The sequence below is a fragment of the Nannobrachium achirus genome (assembly GCF_963921795.1).
Source record: "Nannobrachium achirus genome assembly, chromosome: 16".
NCBI lineage: Eukaryota > Metazoa > Chordata > Actinopteri > Myctophiformes > Myctophidae > Nannobrachium > Nannobrachium achirus.
In genome coordinates this window covers 38,844,528-38,866,123 of record NC_137823.1, presented here as the reverse complement: position 1 = coordinate 38,866,123, position 21,596 = coordinate 38,844,528, and the positions used below count along the sequence as shown (strand labels likewise).

General features: G+C 41.2%; 1 protein-coding gene across 1 annotated transcript; it reads left to right on the top strand.

Annotated features, from left to right (window-relative positions):
* The first annotated feature begins 189 nt into the window (after positions 1-189).
* pigh (phosphatidylinositol glycan anchor biosynthesis, class H) lies at positions 190-7,883 on the top strand. Its single transcript, XM_080744594.1, has 5 exons — positions 190-299; positions 1,857-2,059; positions 5,993-6,202; positions 6,516-6,599; positions 7,175-7,883. The coding sequence occupies exons 2-5, from the start codon at positions 1,880-1,882 to the stop codon at positions 7,244-7,246; spliced, it is 546 nt and encodes a 181-aa protein (XP_080600720.1). The 5' UTR covers positions 190-299; positions 1,857-1,879; the 3' UTR covers positions 7,247-7,883.
* The last annotated feature ends 13,713 nt before the right edge of the window (positions 7,884-21,596 follow it).

Here is a 21,596-nt window from a genome sequence, read left to right as displayed (position 1 = left end):
GGGACGGGTGTCTGTTTTATATACCTTTTGCCACTATTTGTGTGCCATGCACATTGAAAATACATATAAACAACAACAAAAACTAAACAAAAACAAAAACATATTATATTTATATAAATGAATGATCATTTGTCATTTGACATTTTCTAAGAAACAAACTCCATCCCCCATGATGCCTTGCACATTCCAGCAGCTGTCAATGAAGAAGCCGGATTTTGGTCATTTGGGCATCATTTATCTTAGTTTATAGTTTTAATATTTAATATTTACTCTCCTCTTTTGATCTCGGCTGTGTCTATGTACGTATCCACGACCTTGTGACACGTTATGTTTATTTATCTGTTCGTTGTGTATCCATTACTTATGTTTTAGCCGACTGGCTGTCAATATCACGCGTCAACTACAGTAGGTTAGCTAGTGTTGTTGTTGCTATGCTAATGCTAATCAAGGTTTAATTTCGATGTTATTATTATAGCATAGTTTATACTTTGCAGTACGACGGTGTCGCTTGCCTAAAAGAACTGAAACAGCTTGCAGATCTGTTATTTTAGGCAAGCGACATTCCCTGGCACGATGTTGTTTATAAATGATTAAAATGAAGCCCTTATTTCACCATGATCTTCATTGATTGATTGATTGATTGTAAACATTTTCAAAATGTAGGCTACAACTGATTGGGGGCAATGCAAAGCATTGTAAGCTCGTAGGTCAGCTATTTTCGAATAATAAAATAGGGCTCAAGTGGTTAATGTATGTTTTGTATGAATGAATTGATTGATTGAACTGGAGACTTTATTAGAAGTTTGCATAGGAAAGGGAACATGACAGTACAGAGTACAGTTCACTGGTACAAGGTCAACTGAAAGGATATTAAACAAGAAGCTAGGCTTATTTTTTAACTTGTATAACATTGAATGATTGACAGGCAAAACAATACTATGCAGGAGAAAAAGTTGTAAAACAAAATAAGGAAATAAATGGTGTTTACAGTAGAAAGATCAGGGGTGAGGTAAGGATAGGCTTAGTCTTTTTACCAGTTTCGAGTGGCAGCCACCTGTAAGTGACTTTTCAGAGTGGTTTTAAAGGAGAGTGGGGATTTACACTTTTTTGCGACATAGCAGGAGAATGAATTGAACCCATTGTTTGAGCCAAATCTGGGTTGGACAGGATCTGTGGAGCTGCCTCTGGTGTGAAATTGTGAACATCCTTGACGTTTTGGAAGTATTTTGTCAGGTACATGGGTATCTTAGTGGTGTAGTGTATCTTGTACACCAGGCCCATTGCAAGATTCCCTTGAAATAAACAAATAGACAGCAATTCCCTATGGAGAAACAAAGGAGACACTTTGAGTTGTGTTTTTTTTTTTTTTTTTAAAGAAACCAGTGTTATACATCATTTTAATGGATGGTGTCAGGGCATTCTACATATTGGCGGAAGAGCAGTAGAGTATAAAGTATTATTACAAATACAAAATGGAAATACTAAAGTAAACTAGAAAAGATGCAATTGGAAATTACAAGCGTGGTTGCTGACGTGACTATATTCTACAGTAAGCTAACTGTCACGTGAAGCTCGACCAATTGATTCCCTATTGATTACCACTCCCATTGATTCCCACTTCCATTGATTCCCTATCCCCGGACGGAAGTCTATCTGTCTGTCAATTTCCAATGGCAGTGGAAAAGTTACCCTAGTAATAAATAAAGTTTCCCCAGGCCAGGACTATAATGTGTTGCCCTATTGGGCAACCACACTAACTCCAAAGTATAAACACAGTAGTTGAGTAAATGTTATTATTTTCCACCATGCTGCAGATAAATCAAATATAAAACCGTGGTTTTCATGTGATGTGACAGACGCTGCTGCGCTGAGCTCCACGATGGAAGAGGAGCCTGTTTTCACGGACATCGACGGCAGGAGCATCTCTCTGGACTGTCAGAGTCACTCCAGCTTCTGCAGGGAGTTCACCATCAGCTCGGCCAAGCTGTCCATCAGCAAGGTGCTGGTGTCCACCTGCTGTGTGTGGCTCCTGGCCTACACCGTGTTCTTCTTCACACAGGTATGGGCGCTTCTTAGAAGGCCTCAGGTCTAAATGGGCTACCAAAAGTCAAAGTACCCGTTATGCAGAATTTCCTGTTTCACAAGTTTTCAAACATATAAGAATCTTTTGAAAATGGCAGCTTGTAGATCGTCTCTTTTCAAACTGCCACAATGTATATAGGGATGAAGTGGTGACTTTGTCTTGTGATAATAATCCAGATCTACAAAGTAACTCATAATTAAACAAATCTAATAATTGTCGGGGGTACAATATTTGACTCTGAAATTTAGTGTGGAGCAGTAGAAATAAAAGTACTGAAAATGGGAAATACTCCAGTAAAGTCAAAATACCTTGTACTTAAGTACATTACTTGAGTAAATGCACTTATTTACTTAACACGGCTGCAGGTAGGTGTGTGACTTCTGACCTATACTGCACATAGGTTGACAGGTATAAAAATCAGTTTCTGAGTCATGACAAATAACTAAGCTTTAGTTTAACTTTTTCTGCTAAGGGCTGTGTGTGTGTGTGTGTGTGGGGGGGGGGGGGGGTCCACTGAAGGGAGTGAAATAAGTATTTTAGGCAAAAGTTGACGATGCACTCTAGGGTATACCATCAGAAGTTGGGAATTATACCATCAGTGACTGATGACATCACTGAAACTCACCTACGTGTCATCCATGGAGTTATAATATATTATCTCCAGGACAAACTGCCGCGCCCCCAGCTATTCATTTCAATAAAAGTTGCTCAGTAGCGTTCTAAGCATCTGGAAGTACCTCTACTTCCTGGATTGGCTCCAATATGGGACGGCAGTCGGCAGCTTGGCTGTTCTACTGCGGTTCTGGGGCCTTGGTGTCATCATGTGTGATGTTTAGCACCGCCCAGACAAACTGCTTTCAGCAGGAAATGCCCGAAACGGGGGTTTTCCTGTTTACAGGCTCTTTAAAGACCCCTTCTTATTATTAAAATCTCTCTTTTGCCAATTATTAGAAAATAGCAGACTTAAAAGCCCACAACGAGTCTCATCCCGGCGCTGTGTGAGCTTGTAGGACGTCTAATCGTCTATTCACTCATTTACTCTCGAAAAAAAAGTGATGACTCATCACTTTTCACATTTTTGTGGGGAAGTTTTTAGCCCAAGGAATGTTTTTTCATGCAAAACAAATACTTGCAATGGATTCAGAATCATGAAGAACTCGTAGTTTGACCCCTCACATGCTACTCAATGCAGATTTTCTTCTTTTTCTGAATATACAAATGACCATAAAATATTTTCGCAATGTTTCCGGAAGAGCAGGCCTCTCATTCTGTGTACCTTAATGACCAAATGAATGTCATGACGTCACCGGTTCAACTCTTTTCTTTGAGCTTTTGGGCTTGTGCCCCCCCCCCCGACTACTATCTGTGTACGACGTCACCATTGTACAACAACGCAGTTGATCATAAAAGAATTGCAAGATTACTTCGGTTATTTGGTTCTAAATATTGATTTAATGCAGAAACCTGTGTCCAAATATGGACTGCCACACAGCTCCATATTTGAGCAAGACTGACAACATATTGATGTAGAGGATTCTCTGGCGGACATATACACTCCACTGATCTGTTTGTTTCAAGGTATTCAAATGTTACTCTACTGAACTTTCAAGTTTTACCTTTGATTCAAGTACTAATTCCTTTAAAAAATATTAAAATATTCAAAAATATCACTAGCATCAATCTCCCTCTCCACCTTTTCACATTCTGGCACCAGCACCAGCACCTGACCCCAACCAGGAAGATCCTCTTTCTTTGGTGTTTTGCCCAGGTGTGTGTAGTAATATCTTTCACCCAACCTTAACCTCACAAAAACTATCTATAAACCCAACCTTAACCTTACAAAAACTATGTTTAAACCTAACTTTAACATCACAAAAACGATGCCTAACCGTAACCTCACCAACCGTTTCCATGCCGCGTGGTCTGGGATGAAAGCGAGGCCGATCCGGGCAGAGAGATCTGAGTATCTGATGGCTCCTGTTAGAGCTTTGATCATCGGGGTGTTGGACGTATTCCCTGATGTCCAGGAAGACTACGTAGCAGAACTCGTTCAACAAAACAACAACTTGAATGCTGTGTGTAATTTACTGTTAGAAAACCCGTCGTATCCCAGGAGAAAGGAGGCTGCAGCAGCCACAGCAGTTCACACCAGCATCCTGCCAAAGTATGGAGGGACACGGACTCGGTGGACTGATGGCATATTTGACTACCACAGCAAGCTGGATACAGTGGGAGATGACCTCTTGCTGGCATTGCAGGCCAATGAGGAGGATTATGAATATAAAATGGACAGCCAGCAACTGATAGAGTGTGGCTGCTGCTACGGTGAGTCTGCATTTGAGAAGATGACCCAGTGTTCGGACGGTCACCTCTTCTGTAAAGAGTGCCTGGTCAAATACGCGCAGGAGGCAGTCTTTGGCTCCGGGCGGTCGGAGCTGAGGTGCATGGAGGGCGGGTGCGACTGCTCGTACCCGCCGTGCGAACTGGAGAAAGTCCTGCCGGTTAAGATCCTGTGCAGATACTACGAGAGACAAGCGGAGGAGGCGGTCGCCGCCGTCAACTGTGACGAACTGGTGCGCTGTCCGTTCTGCAACTTCCCGGCCTTGTTGGACAAGGGAGTGTCGGTGTTCAGCTGTCCCGACCCCAAATGCCGCCAGGAGAGCTGCAGGACGTGTGGCGTCCAATGGAAGCGGCACGCGGGCAAGACGTGCGAGCAGCAGGCCCTGTCGTCGATGGACGAGACCAGGATCAGGGTCCTTTACGAGGAGCGCATGACGGCGGCGAGAGTGAGGAAATGTACTGAGTGCCGCGCAGCCCTGGTCAAGACCCAGGGATGCAACCATGTGAAGTGTCGCTGCGGCACCCACATGTGCTACAGGTGCCGAGCGCCCATGAGCAAGTGCAAGTGCTCGCTACGAACACTTGACGAGCGAGACGATGACGTCATTCTGAAGATCCAGAAGGAGGGTGAGGCACGGCTAAACGGGAAGGATCTGTATCGTTCAAACAAGCGGATTGGTCCTCCTCCAGAGCAACGTTATTCGGCTCCCAAGCAACGTTATTCGTGGCTCCCTTGGGACTTCGCCGACTTCTGCAGGCTGATTTATCTGTTATCTGTTTCTCTAATATGTCTTTATATATACATATATATAGTAATATATAAAATATATTACTTAACAGTCTGGCGCACGGTGGTGCAGTGGGTAGTGGCGTCTCCTCACAGCTAGAAGGTCCTGGGTTCCATTCCCGCCGGTAAATATTATTGGCTTGTAATTACCGGTAAGTAAATATAACTCCATTTAATGTAATGCATATAATCAGTAAAAAATAAATTCAAACCAAATTAATTAAAACTTAAGCAAAAATATTGAGTTAACCTACCAAAAAAAGTGTTCGTCGACTACGCTTTTCCACTGATGAAAACTAAATAAAAACTAAGCTTTGATGACAAACTAAGACTAAATAATTGACAATTTCGTCAACAAATAAAAACTAGACTAAAATTTTAGGGAGGGACTAGTGGAGAAGAGATCTGGTGGAACTTAAATCATTTTTATGCTTGATTGTGCTTGGGTGTTGTGCTCTGAAAGTAGCAGTTCAAGAAGTTCACAACTTGTGCATTGTTGTGAAATTTTGTTAGTTTTGGTTATAATATATATCGTCACTGTCGGGCAGAAACCTCGTATCTCAAAGTTTCAAATTTGTATGTTTTCGTAAAGTAAAGCCCTGCTTCATCATACATGACTGTCGCACAAAACGAGTGAAAATAGCATATCTACATTAAGCACACGCTTGTAGATCGGCTATTTTCACGATTTTAAATCATTTTTAAAATAATAACAAAAAAAGAAGGTTTTGGATATATTGGTATAATAACCCTGTTGTGTCATTGTGTTTTTAATGGCATAGATCACGGCGGTGCTGTCCTGTGCCATCCTGGTCACCCTGGTGGGCATGACGCTCCACATCCACTTTGTGAAGATCGACCACGAGTCTCTGTTGCTCATCGGCTCGCTGGGCGTCCAGCTGTCGTCCAGCTACGCCTCCGGCCGGGAGAGCACCACGTTCATCGAGATGAGCAAGATCAAGGACATCGTCATCAACGAAGCCATTTACATGGTGAGGAATTACTTTACTTTTGGTTGCTGATACATTTTTGGCCCATATTATGTCAGTTTTAAATCGATTGGAAAAAAAGGTTTCTATTAGAGAACATATATAAGATTAAGTTAATATATTAAACTTCAATATAGGAAAATGATATTTAACTTTGATGCTATAATAAACAAGCAACCACTTAATAAATCGGGACACATCAGCTGCTTAATTGCCAATACTGATGTTTGACCCATTTCAGCCAAATGGATATATCTCTCAGGCTCTATCTGTTAATTGCAATTCCTATGCATCATGTCTTGTCTTGTCATTTCAGCATCGAATCATCTATTACCTCTGCATATTGCTGAAGGACCCTGCGGACCCCAGTGCAGTGTCCAGTGTCGTCCCCTTGTTTCAGGTAAGGACAAAACAGAATAGTGTGTCTGCGCTTAAATAAAGATTAGAAAAATCTAGTACCTTGCAGGTCTAGTGTTAGTCAACATCCTCACTAATACTCGCTATGGGACAGTGTCATTTCATTATACACACTCTTGTGTCTCCAAGGTGGACGGTGGATGGTTTAAAAAGGTTCCTATGTAGCAGCAGTGGCTCAGAGCCTCTGCCTGGTGATGAAAAAAAGCCCAATATCTCACCCGGCTTTCCATCCGTCTAGGTACCAGCCCAACCAGCCCATACTAATGGTGCTAGTCCTAGTATAGAGCCTGACCATAATATACTGTATGTCAGCTGTCAGGCCCATGTATTGTACCAGCCATTATTTCTGACAACATCATTAATGCAGCTGATGTATCCCAAGTTTTATCCTTTTGGAATTCTTTCAAAATTAGACGCTTTACAAGCTCACTAACGTGCCACTGTACGACATGGTGTGAGGTTGTAGATTGAAAATTATTGAACGTTTTCTAATAAGTGGATGCATAAAATAGTCCACCAAACTGTCTGTAATAAAGGTATTATTATGTTGTCTTTCAGAGCTCAAAGCCGAGGCTGAGCTGCTTGGAGAAGGTTTACAAAAGCTGTCAGGAGATCTTGTCTAAATGCTGACGACATGCTGGAAACCCCAGCCAAGACACAATCATAACCCTGCTTCAGGTTAGACAGCATAACATGAATACCTTACTCCACATGACACTATTTTTATTGTCAGTGGAGTAACCCACTGGTTTGTCTTTTGGTACATCTCAGTTTCTGTCTTTCTGTAGAGCAGTGGTTCTCAACCTTTTCAGGCCATGACCCCCAAAATAATCATATTTTAACTGGGGAACTCCCCACCCTGAAGAGTACAAAGTTGAGGATTTGATTTTGTATAACATGGTCCTATTGTGAAAATAGCAGATCTACAACGCCTTGCGTTGCGATGCGTTGCGTTGTGAACTTTAGAAATGTGCAGATACTCTGTATACACTGTGTGTTGGACTGTTTACTGTTCAGTGAGAAAAACAATGTTAACATTTAACCAAAACTCTGGGGACCCCCCAAAATAATTTGGGGACCCCTCTGGGGGTCCCGACCCACAGGTTGAGAACCATTGTTGTAGAGCAACAAAAGAAAAAAAGAAGAAGAAAAAAAAGGCAGCTGCTTTAAAAAAAACAAACACCAAATGAGTGGTGCATTTCATGAGTTCATTTCGTTAAGTGCCCCACGAAGCTTGGCCAATGAGCCAAGTGTGGGACATACTGTACATACAGTATGTACAAACAGACCAAGCCAGATGTAGGAACGGTTAGCACAGCTCAAAATGTTCAATTCATCAATAAGCTCCTTTTTAATAATTCCAACAAATCAATATTCAAAATTAGTACCACTAAGAATGGATCCGTTTGCAGGACAGTAGCCACGAAGAATTGAGTTTTGGTGTTGGTTTAGAGATTTATGTCTTCGTTTTGGCAGGTGTTTGGAGTGGTTAAGTTTCGGTTCAAGATTTTGCCGTCTTGCAATGCATTAGATTGACTCTGACTGCAGTATGAATTACACAACCGCGGTATTACGGTTATTGCACCCAGCCCTAGGGCTGTCACAATCATGAAATTTACTTATATGCAAATAATTGTCATTCATGGACTTGCATATAAATAAAACTTAACATTTATGTTTGCCTTTTATGGCTTTGTAGGGCAGGTATAACAAATAACTTGACCTACAATGACCTGTATGAAAAATTTCCTATTATTTAATTGTCATATTTTGAAAAAAATAGTTTAGAAATATTAGAAATAGTTGACCTTCAAGCTCACAGAGCATGATGTTGTTAGCTTCTAGATCAGCACAACACTGTTTTGTATATTATAATGCAAGTGGTTAACGATTCGTTTATATACTGTATTAAAATTGAGTCGCTTATGCACGATCCATTCTTCGATCCATGGGGGATTCTTGAAATTGAAGCAATCATGAACAAAAGGTCTGCACTCTGCTCTTGCTCAGCATCGGTTTTATTTTATTACTTGTTGGTCCCTTGGACCCTTTGGAGTCTGAAACTTCAAGAGTGTTTTGTAATTGAAAACCTTTGAGAACCACTGAACCAGAGGGTCACTGAAATGTTCGCCCCCATTTTCTTTCGCGGGCCGCTCACCCCCAGCGGTTCTTGTATTATTAAGTATTTGTTTTACTGAGGAATATGTTTAGGGTTAGGCATAGTTTTACTGAGGTCATGTTTAGTTATAAGATTAGGTTTAGGCATAGTTTGACTGAGGTTATGTTTCGGAATAAGTTTGGGTTTAGGAATATGGTTAGGTTTTGGCATAGTTTTTCTGTGTTATGTTTAGGAATAAGGTTAGATTTTGGCATAGTTTTACTGAGGTGAGGTTATGTTTAGGAACAAGGTTAAGTTTAGGCATAGTTTTACTGAGGTTATGTTTAGGATTAAGGTTAAGTTTAGGCATAGTTTTACTGAGGTTATGTTTAGGAATAGGGTTAGGGTTTAGGAATATGGTTAGGTTTTGGCATAGTTTTACTGAGGTTACTTACGTTTAGGAATACCAGGATTTGACCTGGGGCGAGCATGTTTTGGGGCGAGCGTTCTTGTATTCATCCAGACTGTAGGTTAACAAGAGAAAGGTGAATAGCACTGGGACATCTTGTTGAACACTTAAGTTAAGTTCTACTGTGATGTCTAATTACTTGAAGTTTTGTTCAATATTTATTTAGCACTGTTAGAATAGCCCTAGCCCTAACCCTATATTACCCTTACCCTATGAAGCAGCCAAACCTATTTGTTATGTATATAAATGTATTTAGAAACTATGAAAAATTGAAATGTTGCCAAACTGTACATTAAGAAATGTTTTTTCTATCCGAATACATTATTTAACTGTTATTTTGTGTAGTGGTCTACATTAGCCTTCTATGAACCTGTTTGCTATGCTGTATTTAATAAAACATTTTTGCGGTAAAACTCATGAACATTGTTGTTGATAATAACTTTTAAGTCCAAGGCTTTATTCAGACTGCAGGCAAATTTTTGTTTCTCAAATCTGAGATTTGTTCATTTCATTAGATTTATTTTTCATCTTAGTTATTTTAACTATTGGGTAGCACTGTAATTTTAGTTAAGTACATTTTGAACATAAGAATTTATACATGGTTAGTGAGTGTGTTAAAACTTGTGATCTATTAAGGTAGTTAATAGATATTTTGAGTGAGGACTATCTATGCTTTATTAAGCATGTATAAATGAGATGGAAGCACTGTTTCACTTTCAGGTTGTGCTTCATGGTATCAGCCTATTCTGTTTTGAGGAGCTTTACTCCTCATCACCTGTAGAGGGCAGCCTTACACTGGCACTCACAGATTGATGCCCTGCCTTTTTAGCCTTCCCTGTCATCTGCACTGATGTGAATGATGTCATGTGTGTTTCTGTCCACACTACATCACTGCAAAGGCACTACTTTAGCAATGAGGTGATTCATTTATAATTTCATATCATGAATCAAGTGTTGTTGATGCAATCCTCCACTCTCGGTTACTTCTCTAGTACTTTTGGCTTCCCAAGGAAATTGGTTACAGCTGGTCTTTCGCTTGCTGCTGAAGGCAATAAACTGACTTTTGACCTTATTTCCCCCAAATACCCTTTAAGCCTCGAAGCTTTGCATGTGTGTTTGGTTCATCTTTATTTAAAGTGATCCAGAGGTGCAGCGTGACCAAGGATTGTTCATAACGTCTCTGTCGCACAGAAACCTCTTATGTTCATGTTTTTAACTTTTGGCGTTTTTTTGTACAATTATATTAACGCCCTACTTGATCATACTTCAGGCAGTGAAATTCAGCTTGTAGATCTGTTCACTTTTGCTGTTTTTGAATTTGAATCCTGAAAAAGTAACAGTTTTGGGACAGGTTTCCATCTCATAAGAGACGATAAACAGGTTAACAAGACAGGGTCTAATAATGGTACAAAAGTAAAAGTACTCATTGAAATGTCCCACAGATGTATGAAATGTATAAATAATATTTTGAAAATAGCTGACAGCGTGTCGCATGTGTGCTCACTTGTAGATCGGAAAGTACCGGTATAAGGGTGGTTAATGTATGTTTTGTGATAAGAATCAAAATCTACAAAGTAACTTAACTAAAGTTTTCAAATAATTGTATTGTAGTAAAGCACAATATTTGTCTGAGATATAGAGTAGAAGTAAAAGTACTGAAAATTTGAAATATTCGAGTAAAGTAAAAGAAAAATACCTCAAAATTATACTTGAGTACAGTACTTGAGTAAATGTACTCAGTTACTTTACACCGCTGGGTGACTGCATGCACCAGAAATGTGTCTCTGCTAGGATCAGTGGTTTGAGATTAGCTCCAGACAGACAGACAGGCAGACAGACCCTCTTTTAGACCGCCACCTCTTTTCAGAGCCATGTTGTAAAATAAAAAGGCTCTCCTCTGATCGAGCCTGATGAGGCTCCACAGATGGCATGGTGCCACATTCACATGTGAAGTCTTTGATCTTAGGTCCATAACTCACTGCTGGCAAACTAGTCAAGTCACATTCATTTAGCCCAATATCACAGATCACGTTTCAAAGGGCTGCACATAAAAACAAAACAATAAGAAAAAGCAATACGAAAAAATCTAACTAGTACAATATACATAAGCTACATGTAAGGTAAAAACAACGCACACACATCTTAAATGTTATACACATCGGAATGCACACATAGGCCCAGACAAATGGGAAAATCTCGATATCTCTACGTTTCATTATTTAAAAAATAATGTCGAAATGGTTAGGTTAGGTTCAGGCATAGTTTTACTGAGGTTTGGGTTAGGTTTAGGCATAGTAGTTAACATTCACCAAGATTAGCATTCACCAGCGTCGGCAGGTTAGCATTTCACCAGGTTAACATTCACCTGCGTCAATTGGAACGTTTTAACAAATGTAACGCCGAACAAATGTTATGTCGCAATATCGACACGCTCCCCACAAACACTGTAGGAAGATGAATGGCAATAAACTGGATGGCCGTGTGGTAGTTATAGGTTCAGACTAAATTACTGATTAGTAGTCATTTAAGCTCTCATGAATCTATAGATTCTTTTATATTCAATAGTTTTATACAGCTTGCAAAGTGGAAGACAGACCCCCCCCCCCCCCCCACACACACACACACACACACATTTCTACTGGATTTATGACCAATCCTCTCCCGGACAGCATGCATCAGGTGTTACATTGAAAAGGCAGAACTCTCCTCTGGAAAAATGATATCCATCTAACAGTAATCATGGTGTCACATGAGTTGTTTCTAATCTCCTTCCTGTATCAGATCGGCTCTTCCTCAAAAGTATATTTGCCTGTACTGTATATCTCTTAGCGGAGGTGGTTAGTCAGGTTTTCTAGTTTGGTGGAAGCTTCTTTAACTTTTTTACCACTTGAACCCAGTTAAGTTATGTGGGGAATATTGGCCAAAAATTGCCGATCTACAAGCTCACAATTTATTGTAAGATTGTACATCTGCTATCTGCTTGTAGATTTGGCGTGGAGTGAAAAAAAAGTTAAGTTGAACTCTAATAAGCAACCTGCAATGATAATGATGTTAGGACACTGATGTTATTTGATATGTCTACTACACGATTGTCACATAGGCAGGTCACCAATTTCACCGTAACACTGCCATGCTGGAGGACAGATGACGGAGGAAGCGATGAGGCAGAAATTTGAGCATTGGTAACCCATTTAGGCCTAAGTCCAATTTGAAAAAAGCCTTAAAGGGATTTGAAAATTACCCACTGTTTTCCTGGAAAAAATATTACTCAGCCTCTGTAGCAACTAGAAACAAAATTAAAAAAACTATTTGATAGCTTACACCTTTGGCTTTCATAGAATATTTTCAGAAAAATAAAAAAATACAATCTTTTTCAAAAATTGCTACATACTCTACATGTACTGTCTGTAATACACAAAAATGTGTTCCTGGCCTGAGGGGTGAAAGCACATTAAGGGAGTGTTTAAATGGTTAAAGGAGTGTTTAAAAAATGACTTATTTTCTACCAATTACCCACATGAAGCCTTTTTTCTTTTGCATTCCTTAGCCAATAATTTGTTATACATGTCAATGAGAGACTCCACCGCTCATCAAATTATTGGCTTATGAATGTGACAAAAACTACAAAATATCCGTGAATTTAAGGCTTCATTAGGTGTGCAATTGATAGAAAACTAGAAGCAGTGCTCTTCCGAGCACAGGTCTCCACCAGGCCACACAAATCGGCCTGTTATAGCGCCACCATGAGGCTGATTTAAAAAATGTGGGGCAGAGGTTCTGAATTAGCATCCAGGGAGTGTGTGTGCTCAGTTTGGCAGCGATCGGGCAAACGGCGCCGGAGATTAGCTGGTAACAACCAGGCCACACAAATCGGCCTGTTATAGCGCCACCATGAGGCTGATTTGAAAAATGTGGGGCAGAGGTTCTAGATTGGCATCCAGGGAGTGTGTGTGCTCAGTTTGGCAGCGATCGGGCCAACGGTGACTGAGATTAGCTGTTCACAAACTGCGAGGACGCACGCACGGACGCACGGACGCACGGACGGACGGACGGACGGACGGAGGGGAAAACATACTCTCCCTCAGCCTTCGGCTGGTGGAGACAATAAGTAATTAGTTTGGGTGAACTCATTTAAATATCTTATTGTGTATTTTCCTCTAGTTAATAAAATATCATGTTGTCCAATCTGTATGGTATGTTATTACATTGTGTTGGGTGCCTGGTCTCCCTGCTCCTCTATTGAGACAATAAGATATTTGATCATTGGTTCGACACGACCTTTGACACCATCCCGTTTCTAGTTTGACACGAATTTTGACCCGAAGGTCAACATGTAATTTCTCCCCTTGAGCAAACAAGGCAGGCTCTATTGGCTCAGTGGTAATGAGCTGCTGGAAATGTCAGCTCCTGTTCAGGAGACGCGGGTTCAAATCCAGGGTACAACAATTCAAAATTATTCAAACATTTTTTAATATGTAATTTTCCCCACAGAAAATAGCACATGTACAAGCTTTTGACGCGCGGTGAGCTTGCAGATCTGCTCTTTTTGAATAGCCAACATAGAAACCAATGAAGTGGTTAAGATAATTCTGAGGCTATATTACTACTTTTGCTGGGGACTCTGTGGTTCCCCCCAAGGACTCCTGGGGGTCCGCAGACCCCACTTTTGATGGCCTTTTGTCAAAAAGTGCAAAATGTTCTAATCAATTTGAAAAACTTGGATTTTATTTTATTTATTTTTTATAGATTTTATTTTAGAACACTTTACTTTTTATAAGCTAAATAAAAAATAAAGACCTATATAAACATAAAAAGGGAATAAAAAAATCACACCCGTGTGAACTGAGCGGTGGTCGTGGAGGCTGTGCAACAGCACTACTGGGTGGGTGCAGCGGGGTTAGTGTGCTTTACAATGCTGTAGTTTCTTCACACACTCTAATTTATTTGACCCTAAAACATTCAGTTTGTTAATAATAATAATAATACTTGACCACACATGCTGACCCACCCTTCCCCCCTGTGTGTGTGTGTGTGTGTGTGTGTGTGTGTGTGTGTGTGTGTGTGTGTGTGTGTGTGTGTGTGTGTGAGAACAACAGCACCCCTCCCTTAACATGTGTGGTACAAAAGGTACTGCATGCTTGAGGCTACATACACGGACGGCCGGACGGCCGGACGGACGGATACCCACACACACGGCCACGTATAGGAGACGGTGTGACCACCGCTCAAAAAATACCAATCTGCAAGCTCAGTTGTACAGTAGATCTGCTACCTTGGAGAAGAAGAAAAAAGTTCTATAATAACATGCCCAAAATAAATAGTGATGCCCGGATTGAAAGTGATAAAATATCGGGATTTAGGATGCATAATTGCTAATTATTTAAAAAATCACACGCCTGTGAAGTGAGCGGTGCTCACATCACGCTTCAGTCTCAGACTAGAAAATACTGTTCCTGAAAAATTCCGTCTTAGCAATTTATATTATCACGTGAAGCTTGACCATTCCTCAGAATCCATTATATTGTCCAGTCAGAAAAGGGAAAATTGCTGACCTCTCCATTCTGCAATTTTCTCTATTCTATGTAATGGAGAAATCAAAATATATGTTTTTCCCACATGGACAATTGGACATACACACAAAGTCACGTATTGGAGTGGCTAGCACTGCTCAAAAAAGTAAAATAATGTTTGCTCGAGCAGGGGCGCTGGAAGTGGGGTGCTGAGGGAGCTGCAGCTCCCCTGGTGGTGGGGAGGAAAAAACCCCCCCTTTTTTTTTTTTTTTTTTAAATAAGCCTATATATACACACACACAGAGCTATATTAAAACAATAATGTATTTGACTTTGGGGAATAAAATATGTTGAAAAAAGGTATTTGATTATCACCTAATCAAATACCTATGGTGACCTAATCACATGGTCACCTTGCCACTTCCGGTCAGAAGGGAAGTCAAATTTAAATCCCGCTTTGATGGCACACCAAAGTCTATTTATTTGAGAGAGTCTATAGGCTCATTGTTGCAAACTAACACCGTTGTATATGGGGAATAAAAAACAGTAGAAAACTGTTACAAAAAGAATACCCGATTTTGTAGTGTGTGCGTGAGTGACTGTGTGTGTGCATGCGTGCTGTGTGCTAAAATAACTAGTAACTATATAGCTCCTTGTTACACCGTTGTGCGGGGAATAAGCACCCTAAACCGTAATAAAAATAACCCAAAACCGGATAAAAAACGTGAATTTTTCGGCGTGCGGCCTTTGGCTGCACGCATGAACTCCTCCAGGCTCAGCTCCCCTTGGGATTTGGGAGTTCCAGCGCCCCTGTGCTCGAGTGGTACAGTGGTAGTGAAGTAGTTGCCTTACCACCAGCACAGAGTCTGGGGGTTTGAATCCACTGTAGTGCCTCCTTTGTCAGGCGTCTATACGAACACAATTGGCCTGTGTTCGAGGGAGGGAAGCAAGGCAGGGAGGGTGATAATTGTTACTGCATATAATCCAACGGGCTGGGGCGGCACCTGTCAGCAGGGAGCGTTGGGCGGGAGGAGTAGGGTGAAGGCTCCACGTCCTCCCAGTGGGGATCCTCACTGGCAGGTGAGTCAGTAGTACACAACAGAACAACAGAAATGTTTGGGGGGATTAATTCATTGGCGTAAAACGGTGGGCTTAAAGCAAAAAAACAAAATAAGAAAAAACTCAAATAGTGGTCCGATATATCGACCAGACAGATACTATCGTTCAGACTCTAGGTACAAGGTTTACTTTCAGAATCTATTCTAAAGTTTTATAATTATAGTTTATTGTTTGGTTCACTACATGTTTACAACACATCGTCTGTCGGGCGGAAACCACATACTGTATCTGCAAAACTGTTACTTTTCAGGATTCAAATTAGAAAATAGCATAAGTAGCAGATCTACAAGCTCGAAACGTTTCGAGCTTATAGATCTGTTACTTTTGATGCTTTTGTGTGACGCTTTAGCATGATCAAGTAGGGCGTTAATTTATGAAAAAAGTAAAACAAAAAAGTCAGAATATGGAGATACGATGTTTCTGATAAAAGGCTCCTCTTCCATTTGCATCAGATCTCTTCTCCGAAAACAGCCGATCTACAAGCTCCCAACGTGTCAGTCAATGTGATGCATTGTGAACTTGTAGATTGGCTATTTTCACTGAATGTTCACCCCAGAATTGGGACGTTAGGATTCATGTGTTCAATACATAATACCCATAATGCCTTAGTTCTGTACAAACTTTACTGACATTAAGATTTATAATTGATGATTGATATTTATTGCTATTTTTGCAAATAAAACATTATTATTTCTTCTCGATTTAATCGATTGTGCACAGGTGTTCCATGAAAATGCAAGCTACAGTGCTTGCAAACATTCAGTATATGGATGTTTGGAATACTAAACATTGACAGACATTGACATGCAAATATCGTTGTGATTCTTCAGGGCTTCCCCTCTCTGCTCAGCGGGTGTTTACCGTCCAGACCTACGCCTTCCTCTGTTCTGGTACCCATTAATGACCACCTGTTTCATTGATTGATTGATTGATTGATTGAATAGTACTTTATTAACAGTTTGCAGAAAAGTACAGAGGTACAGTTATACAATGATGCTAAAAGGATAACACAAAACACAAAAAGGTGGGTGCCATGGCATTGGTCCGAAGGTTCATTAGTCCGAAGGTTCATTAGTCCGAATTTGTTAAGAATACTATGCTTAACCCTAACCTCAGTAACCCTAACTAAATTCGGACTAATGAACCTTCGGACTAATGAACCTTCGGTGTATTCAATTCACAAGACATTAGACATATACAATGCTGGTGTCGTGCACTGAAAATAGATGTACCAGCTCAGCGCATCGTTAAGTATAAGGTTAGGGCTTAAAATGTTGACCTCTGCTCACTAGTAGAGTAGTACCAACGTGTGTGTGTGTGTGTACGTTTGTGTGCTTGTGTGTGAACCCGGCGCTCCCAGGGCAGCAGAACAAGCATCAGGGTGTGAATTCCGCAGGGTGAAGGTGTCACGCTGTCACGCTGCCGTGAAGAGTGGCTCTATATGACGGCATAACAGGCCCTCCTGGAGGTGTGAAACAGCCAGGGTCCAGGGGGACAAGCAGGGGACACCGCCTGGCTGGGTGTCACACCTCAGGGCCTGTGAAGCAGCCTGTAGTATAAACCCTAGTGCTGGTTGTTCACATACTGTTTTAGCTTGAGACCCACAAAGATATATTTTAGGTGTCCCGATAGAATAGAGCAGGGGTTCTCAAACGTTTTTAGGCTGTGACCCCCAAAATAAACATAATATATGAACTGGGGACTCCTACCCTGACAAGCACTTGGAATTGTAGGTATTAATACATTTAATGTGACTCGGTTGCACAGATGAATATTGTGAAAATAGCAGATCCACATGCTCAACGCCTCGCAGCGTTGTGAGCATGTAGATCGGCTATTAATGTTCGCCTCTTGCTTACTTAATATTTGACAGTTTGGCCAGTTTGGTATTAAAATAGTCTTGAAAATCCTTAAATAGTCACTTTATAAATGTGCAGATACCCTGTATATACTTATGTTGGTTTGTTTAACTTTGAGTGAGAATTCCTTTTTTTACATTAAGCTAATCATCTGGGGACCCCACAAAACAAACTTGGGGTCCCGACCCCAAGTTTGAGAACCACTGCAATAGAGGCGCATGCATAAAGTCAAAGGCAAAATGAGTGGCAAAGTGAGTTTGACGTTGTTTAATATAGGTTAATGCAATCAGATTGGTCTGTTTTGTATGAGTGTATGGGTTGTCAAGGCCAGAAAGTGAATTTTTTCCACTCACTAGGCGTCCCGCATAACTTCCCTCTTTTGAAATAATTGGTAAAACAAACAAAGCAAAGGACACAAATTGGGCTCTTCTCTATAGCAGTGGTTCTCAAAGTGGGGTCCGGGGACCCCCCGGGGTCGTTGAGGGTTCCAGGGGGTCCCCAGTAAAATGTGTTATTTATGGCAATTTGTTTAACCACTTTAACCCTGTATACATAGGCTACTTGAGAGCTTGTAAAACTGCTATTTTCAAAAAGTCTTGAAGATTTGTGAACAACTTTTCACAGCAGCCACAGTTTACAGTAGTAGGGTAAACTAGGGCTGGCATGACCATATTATTTTAGTTGACAATAAATTGCTATACAATTAATTGTGATAAATTAATGTTTTAATTGTGTTTGCACATAGAATATAGGAACATATAAATATATCTTACATTATTTTCTGTTCGCCTTTTAGGCTTTGTCAACAAAACAAAATACATATATGGTAATGTAGCCTACTGTGGTAATGTAGCCTACAAATGCAACATATTGTGCCGTTTTTTTTTTATGTATGAGATTTTCAACTTTTTTTTAAAAACAGTATTTTCTTTTATGCCACAAATGCCCAAAATAGGGACACCAGGTTGAAAGTGGTAAAAATTGCGTGAACGACATGATTATTCCAACATCCTGTTGGTCCGACTGGCCCTATTATAACGAACTATAATGACCATATCCATCCATATCCATATAATCCACAAGTTTCCAGTGTCTGATGTGGACTTAACGTGAGTTATAGGCAATACTTATTGTTGACAGTCATTCAATTCAATGTCAGTAAATATGCCTAATAATGTTATTGACCGAAATCAAAAAAGCCTCGTGTTGGTCTGCCTTTTTCACTGGCATCTGGTTCTGGCATCTGATTGGCTGAAATTTGAGACCCACCTTAAAATGTAGCCTACAGTGCTTACTGTTTTCCTGGTGAGATTTGAGAGACAGGGAGACCCCTGGGTAAGGACTGGCACCCCGCTGATCTGGGGAGTTACCCTGACCCCCTGCAGTGCGGGCACGCACACACGCACGCGCACGCACACACACACACACACACACACACACACACACACACACACACACACACACACACACACACACACACACACACACACACAAGAATGACAATATCCCCCATGGAGTAATCCTTTGGGGGAAAGCAGCAGTTCTCAAGGTGGGGTCTAGGAGACCCCCCCCAGGGGTCCTTGGGGGGGTTCAAAGGGGTACCCGGGCAAAACTAGCTAATATAATATAGATCCCAATCATTTGAACCACTTTAACCGGATATACATTGACACATCTGAAAAACAGACAATCTACAAGCTCACAGCTTGCCGTCAAATGACTCATCACATGGTCCTTGACATGAAAACGTTTGAGTTTTCCGATTGAATTTATAAGATATCTCATTAGGCAAAAATGTAAAACAGCACGAACACTTAGTCTAAAGGATTGCGGTCTTGTTTCCAATTGGGGTCCATGGTATTCAATGCATCAACATATTTTGGTTTGAAACATGCTGTTATGTTATCCAAACCTCTGGAGTTTAGTCCAACATCATTCATCATGACATTAACCAATGTATATCGTCATTGTCGGGTGGAAACCTTGTATGTCCAAAACCGCTCGTTTTGTATTTATCGTTTTAAAAATGATCTACAAGGGCGTTGTGTGCTTGTAGATCTGCCGTTTTCACTAGTTTTGTGGGACGGCCTTGCATGATGAAGCAGCGCTTTACTACTAAACGTACAAATGTGAAACTTGGAGATACAAGGTTTTTGCCTGTGACGGTTTGACAGTGACGATATGTATAGATTCTTTTTACATTATTGGAATGTTTTGGAAAAGTTTGAAAAGATTTGCCTATGATGTCACCATGCCCAAAACAGGAATGCCAGGTTGAAAGCATTTCATGAGGGTAGACTCTGGAATGCATTTTTGGCATTTATGAAGGATGCGTGTTAAAGATGAAATCATAATGATACCACTAGAAAAGGTACTGTATAGTCACACACACACACACACGCACGCACGCACGCACGCACGCACGCACACACACACACACACACACACACACACACACACACACGCTTAAAGACATAGATATCGTGACTACTAATTGAAGCCGAGGCCGAATTGGACCAAATCGCATGGATGAGCCCTGACAGCACATGGTTGGTTCTACAGACTCCAAATTTCACACGCAGATAGCTCAGACTTTGCCTACGTTCTTAGCTAGGCCTCGACCCGACCCGATCTGCGGTTTTCCGGAACCAACACGAAAGGTTCGGAATCTCCATATGCGGAGTCCTGACTACTAAATTGAAGCCAATGGACGCCGAATCCGAATTGGCCCGAATCGCATGGATGAGCCCTGACAGCACATGGTTGGTGCTACAGACTCCAAATTTCGCACACAGACAGCTCAGACCTTTGCCTACGTTCTTAGCTAGGCCTGGACCCGACCCGATACACAGTTTTTCGAAAGGTTTGGAATCTCCGTATGCGGAGATGACTGACATCGGGCTGTTCCGGAGCAAGCGCTGACTCATTGTGACATCACTTCATAAAAGGCTCTGACATCACATACGCTAGATGACTCAACAAAAAATCTCTTGGAGTGTGGCATAAACTAAAGTCTTTCTTTCTCACTTCGAGGTGAGCAAAGTTCAGGGTGCTCTTCAGAGCGGTTGGGTTCAGGGGAATTAGCGGGCTGTGCCTTTAAGAGAACCAGGTGAATAATGTGGATAAGCCCGGGCAGTTCCCTCTCACGCTAAACTTAAATAATAAAGGGGAATAAGGAGCCCAGGGGCTAGGGAACTCCAGGGCGCTCTGTAAGTAAAGTAAGGGGTGAGTTACGAAGGCTCTCACTTGCTCTCACGTCATACGGGCAGTTGACAGGTTGCGTATGGTTACGTATTGAATGTTGAAACCCATATATGGAGACAACCGACACATCTCATTAAGTCTTCGGAATCTCCTTATGCAGAGCTGATTGTTGACATCAGGCTGTTCCGGAGGAAATCGGCGCAAGCGCTGACTCATTGTGACATCACTTCATAAAAGGCTCTGACATCACGTACACCACATGAGTCAATGGGCATAAATGGACACAGGCAAACAGATGGTCAAAACGGGTCCTATGACAACAGGTATAATGGGGTTTGCATTAAAGGGGGAACCGGCACTGTCTGCAACACAGTCGGAGGCACAGACAGATACAGAGATCTCCATAATGGGCATAAAGGGACACAGACAAACAGATACAGAGATCTCCATATGGGCATAAAATGGATGCAGACAGACAGATATCTCCATATATGAGTATAAATGGACACAGGCAAACAGATGGTCAATACGGGTCCTACAGATAACTCCATATATGGGCATAAATGGACACAGGCAAACAGATGGTCAAAACGGGTCCTACAGAGATCTCCATATATGGGCATAAAATGGACGTAGACAGACAGGTATAATGGGGTTTGCATTAAAGGGCGGGGCATTCATTCCCTATTTACATTGTTCCTGAGTTGGCCAGGGCGCCGAC

Excerpts from the sequence above, each read along its gene's own strand:
- pigh (XM_080744594.1), top strand. The coding sequence starts at position 1,880 with ATGGAAGAGGAGCCTGTTTTCACGGACATCGACGGCAGGAGCATCTCT. Across the intron at positions 2,060-5,992 it reads CCGTGTTCTTCTTCACACAG|ATCACGGCGGTGCTGTCCTG; the intron begins GTATGGGCGCTT and ends TTAATGGCATAG. Across the intron at positions 6,600-7,174 it reads GTGTCGTCCCCTTGTTTCAG|AGCTCAAAGCCGAGGCTGAG; the intron begins GTAAGGACAAAA and ends GTTGTCTTTCAG.